The sequence below is a fragment of the Gekko japonicus genome, unplaced genomic scaffold, assembly GCF_001447785.1.
Source record: "Gekko japonicus isolate JY-2015 unplaced genomic scaffold, Gekko_japonicus_V1.1 scaffold219, whole genome shotgun sequence".
Classification (NCBI taxonomy): Eukaryota; Metazoa; Chordata; class Lepidosauria; order Squamata; family Gekkonidae; genus Gekko; species Gekko japonicus.
In genome coordinates, this window is record NW_015165241.1 from 167765 (window position 1) to 176950 (window position 9186).

Consider the following 9186-nt stretch of genomic DNA (forward strand, 5'->3'; position numbering starts at 1 on the left):
TTTCTCTCTTGACGAAGATGCTTTTCCTGCTTGCCTCTTGTGTGGGACTAACTTTCCCCTCAGTGGCTGTTGGTAGGTGTCACGAAATGGCAGTTACCTGTGTTTGTAATTGGAAATAAATAAATAAATTTGTAAGATGGCTGTGGTTCTTTGTTTAAAATGTTCCCCCATCAGGTTTAATTGAGCTGTAGTTCCAGAGTGGGGCCTGCAGGGGTATCACTCACTGGGTTGAATGGGGCTTCTTCATCTGCTGGCCTACAGTTTCCAGCTGCCCGAAGGCCAAAAAGTGCAGGAAAACAGGGACTGTCCCAAGGCTGTCTTCATCCAGTCAGCTGGACTGGGGAATGAATGGACGTTTCCCTGCTCTCTTGGGCAAGAGAGAGAGGCTGAAGTACAGCCAGAGGCCGGTCCAAGGAGAGATCCTATTCTTAGCCCACAACCTCCAGAGGTAGAGAGTATTGTGTGTAAGGAAAGAGGATTTATGCCCTGTTGGCTCATAGTGTGTGCTTACTCCTACAGTGTGTGTGTGCTCCATAACTGTGTAAATAGTTAAATAAATTCTTTAATTTGGGTTAATAATCTGTGTTGTGCTCTGACCACATATCTTCCCTGCTCTCTGCAATACCAAATGGAGGGGTAGCCCAGGGAAGCAAGGAAAGGCCAAACCCTTCTATCTGACTACACATACATACACATGAAGCTGCTTTATACATAGCCCAAACAGAACTTAAACTAAATGCACATAAAATGCACAGTGTACACTTGATTTTCTTTATGTGTGTTAAGTGATTCTCATGTGAGATCCAGTACATTTTATAGCCAAATATGTAATTTAAACCCCATATTTAACTAGTAATAGTCCTCAGCTTCATATGTGAAGTGAACGGACATTGGCTTTTTCTTACAAACAGGCATATGTACGTATATTGAGGATGTATGTGTGCTCACTGTATTCTGTGAACAGGGCTAGTGATAGAGCTATTAAGGTCGGTATCGTCTGTATGAACTGGTAGCATCTCTCCAGAATCAGCCAGGGGTCTTTCACATCACGGGGGTTGAGTAAGACGCTGAAAACCTGTGCTTTGGGAGAGAGAAATCAGTTTATTTGAAGGTCCTCTGGAATCTCTGTTCTCTAGGACACCTGGTCCTATTATCATACACTAAAAAACTACGTTATTCTAGATACATTTCAGACAGGAGTTGTATATATCTTTTCAGTGTCAGGACCAGAGGTCATTTCGGGGGGGATCGCGGGGGATTGCAGTTCCCCCGGGTGAGGTATGGGGGGGGCACATGACAAAGCCCCGCCCCCTGCTTCCGGCCGCCCCGCTTCCGGCCCTCATTTAGCCAGGAGGAGGCAGGAGAAGAGGGAGGGTAAGTTGCTTCCTCCCTGCCTCTCCCCACCCCTGGCCGGCAGCGGCGGCTGGGACCGTTGGTGGCGGGGTGTGTGGCCTTATGACACACTTCCGGTGATGTCAGGGGGTGTGGCCTTATGACACACTTCCAGTGATGTCAGGGGGTGTGGCATATGCTAATGAGTTATGCTAATGAGTTCCCCTAGCTCTTTTTCTACAAAATGACCCCGGGTCAGGACTAATTCAACAGAGCCAGTACCTGGAGTTAAAAAGGAAGTGGCAGTTTCTGTTTGCTGTCTTTCCGTGATTATGGATGTACAATACGTGCTTCTTCCCATTTCATATCTACTTCTCTCTCCACAGGGTCCCTGTACGCACTTTTGTGCAAAGGAATGTTGCTGTGTATTATGTGTCATAGTGAGTATTGCCTCTTCCTTCCTTTTTTCTGTGCAGCTGCCAGGTGCCCATGGGTGTCGGAGATGGCCCTGAGGCTTATTCCTATCCCAAAACTATCCTCCTCACTGCTCTACCAGCAGTTGGAAGTGCAGCGGGGAGTGTGGATGTGTTATCTCAAATGCTGTATTTGTCCAAAAAGGCTGTCTCCTGTTTATTAGGGGAATTAGCAAGGAGACAGGAAAGCTTGCGGGAGGGAGGTAACTAGTGAGATTCTCCACCTATGTTTTACGGGGTCTTTCCCTTAGAGAACCTCTCAAAAATGAACCCGGCAGTGGCTTAACCAAAAGGATTGTTTTTATTAAAAGAAGAAATCCTAATAAATGTACACATACAGAAATAAAACACACTGGGTGCGGTCAGACGGCATGCTGGGAGCAGTTTAAATTGCTCCAGCCCTGTTGCGGTCTTTTTTAACCTGGAAAATCGCAATGTGTCAGAACCCACAGCCAACAACGCTTTCAGGAAAGGTAATACTTTATTGAAGAGATATAACATGCATTAACATACGCACTGTTAAGAATGACGGCTGCCCATGGGGCATAATAGGATATAGGGTATTTGTGTGCACCCCCCCCACTGCAGCAAAGAAGCACAGAAGGAATGCAAATGCAATTAGAAGACAACCAACCTCCCCACCCCCATGGCAGCATAGCTGACATACTGCCCCCTCGAAAATCTGCTTCACACCATTCATATGGGAAGTCTCCCAGGCATTCCGGGAGGTCTCCCGGTTATTCCGGGAGTTCTCCCGGTTTGTCCGGGAAAGCACGATGAAACTTCCGCAACAGTACAGGGGCCCGAATATCCCCTACTTCCACCCATTTGAGGTGCTGGGGTCCAAAGTCTGCCCATTCAACCAAATACATCAATATTCCACGTTTGATTTTAGAGTCCAAAATATTTGAAATGTCATAATGTTCCTCGCCCTCAACCATGATTGGAAGGGGTACCGGTTTTGATGGACGCCAAGGACAGGAACCGGAATCCTTTTTTAGGAGGATGAAATGAAACACAGAATGCAATTTTCTCAAGTTCTTGGGTAAATCCAGTTCCACGACCACCTCACTGATTACCCTCTTCACCGGAAACGGCCCGATGTACTTTCAACCCAGTTTTTGACTGGGGTGTAAAAGCGGGATGTTTTTCGTAGACACATAAACAGAGTCTCCAGGCTGCAGAGCCCAACCCTCCACCCTTCTCTTGTCAGCCTGGTATTTGTACGCTTCCTTGGCAGCATCTAAAGTCTTACACAGTAAAGGCCAAGAGTCTTGTAACTGTTTACACCATAGAGCAGCATCCCCCGGTCCCAAGTCATTGTCCCCAGCCAGGAACAGGATGGGCGGGCTATCATAACCATACAATGCTTTAAAAGGAGACATTCCAATAGAGGAGTGCGACGTGTTGTTATAACAGAATTCGGCCAGGGGCAAGAGGTCGACCCAGTTGTCTTGTTGATAGTTCATAGAACAATGGATATATTGTTCCAGGGTCTGATTGACCCGCTCCGTTTTTCCGTCAGCCTCTGGGTGATAAGCGCTGCTCAGCCCCCTCTCCAGCCCCATTAGTTTCATTAGCTCCCCCCAGAATTTAGACACGAACTGAGACCCCCTATCGGAGACCACCTTAGTGGGGAGCATGTGTAAATGCACCACGTCTCAGAGAAATGCCTTTGCCAATGCTTTAGCCGTAGGCAGGGAGGCAAAGGGGATAAAATGCGCTTGCTTAGAAAATAAATCCACTACCACCCATATAACAGTCATTGTTTTACGCTGCGGGAGATCTGTAATAAAACTCACCTCCTTGCTCTGGATCGCTGCACTGTTGTTTTTTTCTCTCTCTCAGTTTGGGCATGCACACAGGCAGCCATCTGTGGAACTAAATGTTTCGTGCTTGCGCAGAACAGTGATTTCTACTTCAACCCACTGCTGTAATGCTTCCCTTTAAACTTTAGAGGAACACTTACCTTAAATGTTTACTGCCGAAACTGGCCTACGTGAGATCCCGAACTTGTCTAAAGGCTAAAACTAGGCACAATTTAAACATTGTTTTTTATAACCTATGCGCCCAACCGCCAATGCTTTTTTTAAAATGGCGGGTGAAAAGCGGAAGCCTCGGGCAGCTTTCGAGCGCGTGGAGGGGTTTAAACCGGAAGTGGCTCAACACCGCAGGAGCGATCACACGGGGAAAATGTGGCTGGAACCGGAGAATCAGGAAAACACCACTTGGGGACCTGGTATCAAAATACTCTGGGTTAAAGCAGTTTTGAGCTGGAAAGCGATGTCTGGGGATGGGAGGCAGATGTTGACCGTGTGATCACACAGATAAAATCCGTTTCTGAGGCGGGCCGAAAGTGGACTAAACCGCACCCACGTCTGACCGCACCCACTTTAAAACATACACACAAGTACTGGAAATACAAAGGTGAGCAGGAATAATAGGAGGCTGTCGGGAGTTATAATTACCATTCCAGACATGCAGAAGTCCATGGAGAAGAGGCTGTGAAGATGGGAAGAAACCCAAAACAAATTTGAGGTTGACCTGTCAGTAGGCACCCAGAACAGACACACTGCATTGGAAAAATGCTTGTCCAGATATAGGGCAAAATGATACCTCTGGGCCTGGTGATGTGTTTGCCCCTTGAAACCATGTGTACTGGAGGGGTTAACTGGGACCAGGACAATGTGCAGGGGGAGCTCTGTGTAGCGTTCCCAGGAGAAGACAAAGACGTCATATTTGCATCTGTGTAATTTGGGTGGTCTTTATGTAGAGAAATATCTCATTGTTTTGGATGGGTGGAAACTGTTAGCTTGTCAGATGCCCTAAAGCCATCAAGTTTGGACTTGTTCTTTGCTGCCAGGAATAATTTTTGTTGGCTCTGTGCCATCTTGGTGTGGTGTACATTTCCAGGCCACACTCTTGGCCTACTTCTAGGCCAGACATGGCTAGAAATTAGAGGGTGTTTGGGGGGGGTAGAAGATGATAAGGGGTGTTTTCTGCCAGTTGCTCCCCTCTGCAGGGGCACATAGAGGGGGCCTTACAGATGGAGGCGGCTGGAAGTGATGCAAATGATCTCAGGGTTTCTCATGGAAGGGCAGATCTCCTGCCTAAGATCCATGGGCATTTGTGACTGTCCCTACCAAAAACATTTTACCATCCCTCTGCTGTCCAAGGTGTCAATGTGTGGTAAAATCATCCTGTTGCATGGCCAGGCATTTCATGGGACCAGGTTTCCACACTATTGGATGCACACTATACTGTGCCTGTCAGTGACGGCTGAAGTGTAGATTGGCATTCATAGCTACCTTCTGACATGACTGGAGGTGGCAGGGAAGGACCATGCAGGATTGTCCCCCTAAACTCCAGAGCAGTGTGATGCCTTGGCACCAACCATACTTCTTCTGTGCTGAAGAGTCTCCTATGTCTTGGATATTAGAGAGCATGAGAACAATCCTATGTACAAATACCGGGGAGAAAGTACCACTGAATTCACTGGGCCTTACTTTTGCACAGGATTGGGTTGGAAATTACCTCTGTTGTGCAAAAGGAGAAATGAGCTTAAATCCAGCCCAGTACTCTAGTGTGTACAGATCTGGTGGCACAAAGATTGCAGCAGAAGCAGTGGTGGTGGGCAGGCCCAGCTCTGCTTATATGGGATGTCTAGAGAAAAAGCAACAGAGACTAATGTTCTCCTTGAGGCATAGGGGGCAGTACTAAGGACTGGTGTGCCACAGCACCTAAAGGACTCTATATGCTGTGGGCCACTTAGCTACTATAGGACCTAGAAGTTTTCATAGGCTAGTTCTTGTGCATTTGAAATCCCATCTTTGAGTTTGGGAAGATGGAAGTGCTTTCATATGAGATTTCACTATGGTTCAAAAAGTTATCTCACTTCCTTCCCTCAGTGCTGTATTCCTGGTCACTTATCTGGTGTTGGTGTGCTGTGAAGGCCCACGGTGAGTATGTTTACTAACTTGTGGTGCCAGGTACCAAGGGCGAGTGAGTGGGTTGGCTGCGTGTGGCAGGCATGCGATCTGGAAAGATTGCTATGCGCATCCATCCCCAGAATACCTTTTTCTTTAATCCCTTGCAAGTGGGTAGATGCCAGGGGTGTAAGATCGCAGCATGGCTTTGGAAATGTGAGGGGCACGGGGGATTGATAAAATTTAGAGGTGTAAAAAGTTCGTTTTTGGGCAGTGGGAATGAGTCAAGGCTGGACTTGCCATGAAACTAAAGGCAGCGTGCTCTTTTTCCTGCTTCTTATTTCTGTTATTTTAAAAAGAGAAGGTGTATCAGCCTAGAATGGGAAGTGGGAATGTCATTTTCTTGGTGCTTCTGGTGGCAAATAGTCAGCTAGCACTGGAAGAATTTGCTTATACCAATGCCCCCTCTAAGCTTTGGAGTCTTGTGAGCAAAAATTCTACTTTGTGAGCTCCAGGCATTAAAGTTGTGAACGAGCGATTTGGCTACCGCATGAATCAGTTTGCTCTGGAGCAGGCCTGTAGCCAGGAATTTCTAAGTGAGGGGCATTTTAATTCTTCAGGGGGCACTGGCTAAATCGATTAAAGGTAACTCACGTGCTTCAGCCAGCCCCAGAGAGGTGCGGTGCATAGAGAAGGCAAGGAGCAGTGGCGGCATGGGGGGGGGGGGTTCATGGCAGCCACCGCATCTTGCCAGAGAGTGGGGGGTGCTAGGCTGAAAGGAAGTGGGGGACCTTAGCAGGAAGTCGGGAGGGCAGGCCCCCAAATGCCCCACTGTAGCTACGGGCCTGCTCTGGAGCCATCCTTCCTGAGCTAAGAAGAAAATGTGTGAGCCAGAAGCTAAAAAACTGTGAGCTAGCTCACACTGACTCAGCTTAGAGGGAACACTGCTTATAACATGTTCCAGAATGACAGCCCTCTTTGAACTGTTACTGTTTGCTCTTCAGGAGACGCTTTCCATGGAACATCATCCTTCTGTCTGTCTTTGTAAGTAAATGTTTTGCTGTGGAACTTGGGCTGAGAGTAATGCAATCATATGAAACTTTCTGTGGTGTGGCAAGAAATGTTTTGAACGACCACTAGGCAGCTAGAGAGTGTGCCTTGACTGTCTGAATCTATTTTAAAAATGTAGAAAAAATTGTCAGAACTCCAAAATAATCTATGTTAGACTATCTGCCATGCCTAGACATTTATATTCCACCCCCACAAGTGATTTGTTTGTCAAACCACTTTGCTTATGTCAAATCCATTGGCTGTTTTTGATTCACACCCACCCTAGATCTAGGGATGATGTGTGTGGTTATGGAGAACTTATCCGTCCTCTTTTCCAGGAGTTAATATCACATTTGGCAGACATTTTTATTGCTGTGCTAAACTTGGGGCTGTCCAGTCAGTAATTATAGTTTGAAAATCAATTATAGTTTGGAAATTGTTATGTTCTAAATTATGTTTAAGCGACAGTATTCCGGTTTTCTCTGTTGGGATTGGCTCCCTAATAAAGACTGCCTATTGGTCCTAAAGCCATACAGAACGTCCTATCCTGAGGCTCTGCTCAGGTCCAATCAGACCTCCTGAATCTGGTAACATTGTATATAGTTCAGTTACCGTATAAGTGTGAGTGCCGCTCTTTGCAGAGCAGTCCTTCAGACTCTTTGCAGGGCAGTATTCAATGTTTGAATAAAGCCTTTTATTTTGACCATCATCTCCTGCCTTCAATATCTAAAAGAAAATTTTAAAAATCAATTATAGTTTGGATGTTAGAAAAACAGCAACAGTATCCTGGATATGGGATTTTCGCCGTTGTCTTATTACCGTAGTTCTACTGTTTCTCATTAATGAACTTATTTTATAAGGTCAGTTGCAAGATGAAATTGTGGAAGACAACAGTTCTCCCCAATTGGCGAAGTCTGTTCCCTGAAATGGTGCAGAACTAAAGTTGTTTGGCTGAATAAGCATTGGGTTTGGGTTCTTTTGAAGATTGTGGCGATGACTGTGATGTGATGGGGGACAGCAATCTGTAGGTCATCGTTCTTGTCTGTTTATCTTTTCATCTAGACTTTGGCCATGGGGTTCATGACAGGCACCATTGCTAGGTAATGTACAAATATTCTCTCAGCTTGCTCTCTATCAGTTAAACTCCTAGTTCCCTGTTAGAGGGAATATTCTGAATGTCTGTTCAGTTGGAGACTGTTGGGTTCGTATTAAGTAAGTCTCCACCTGTTAAAAAAGGGGCAACAATATCCAGAAATTAAAATCGGGAAATGGTTAAATGGAACAGAGTTTGAAAAAAGACCCTATTTTTGTTTTGCCAAAGCAATTATTTTTCACTAAAGTTCTAACAGAAAACCCTTTTTTTGAGCGAGTGCTACAACTGGTGGTTTAACTTTGGACACAGGCTTGATTAGCTAATGGCTGTGTGGCTTTCTGCAGAATACTATACAATGGTTGAAAGGGACTAGAAAGGGGGCACATATTCCCACACTCAGATACTTGTATGTTTTAGTTCAGCATATTTTTCTAGCACGTTACAAATGTCAGTGTGGTCAGACTCTATTAGAGTGTTGTACTATAAGTGAAGAAACTCAACTTCAGATTTCTTGCCATGAAACTTTCTGGGTAACCTTAAACTGGCTATTTTTCCTCAGCCTAACTTACCTCACAGGTTGACTTTAAGGATAAAATGCAGGTCGGGAGATGCCATGTACATTTCCTTGAGCTCCTTGCAGAAAGGGGTAAGATAGAAAAATGCACCCAAAGATAGAATTTATTTATTGAAGTAGTTTTGCTTTGGTTTTCTTCCTGAAGGTACCTAAAGCATCTTACAACCACAAAAAATACATTATTCATATAAAACTATAAACAACAAAATAGCAACACAACATCGGATTACCTCCTGGGCTGGTCCTGGACTCCCATACTGGCTCTTCTGAAGGCATGGCTTTTGCTCTTCCGCTTGGGCCCAAGGCTTCATGCTTCTAGCTATGCCCAGGCTTAATAGGTACCAGAACAGAAAGGGAGGGGGAGTCCTCAGCGAGACAGTGAAGCTGCTAAAGATGTTCCACCACTCATTCCTTCCCTCAGCAATTAGCTTGTAGAGCTATTTTTAGTAGGGCTAGAGGGTTGTGGCCCCAAACTATACCTTCCCCCCATATATGGGGGAAGTCCCATATCTGCAACTGCTGCTCCCTCCCTCCATTTAGGTTCTCTCTCCCTGGTTAGAGAGCCAGTTTGGTGTAGTGGTTAAGTGCGCGGACTCTAATCTTGGAGAACCGGGTTTGATTCCCCACTCCTCCACTTGCACCTGGCTGGATGACCTTGGGCAAGCCATAGTTCTGGCACAGCTGTTCTTGAAAAACAGCCGTTTCTGTCAGAGCTCTCTCAGCCCCACCTACCTCACA

The 9186-nt window shown here is 45.9% G+C and overlaps 1 protein-coding gene across 1 annotated transcript in view; it reads left to right on the plus strand.

Moving 5' to 3' along the window:
• Window positions 1-9186, plus strand: part of TMBIM1 (transmembrane BAX inhibitor motif containing 1) — a 76068-nt gene that overhangs the window by 62068 nt on the left and 4814 nt on the right. The window contains exons 5-8 of the mRNA XM_015410029.1: window positions 1719-1772; window positions 5714-5764; window positions 6736-6775; window positions 7844-7881. Coding sequence (XP_015265515.1) covers window positions 1719-1772; window positions 5714-5764; window positions 6736-6775; window positions 7844-7881 — 183 coding nt within the window. The remainder of the gene's footprint in view (window positions 1-1718; window positions 1773-5713; window positions 5765-6735; window positions 6776-7843; window positions 7882-9186) is intronic.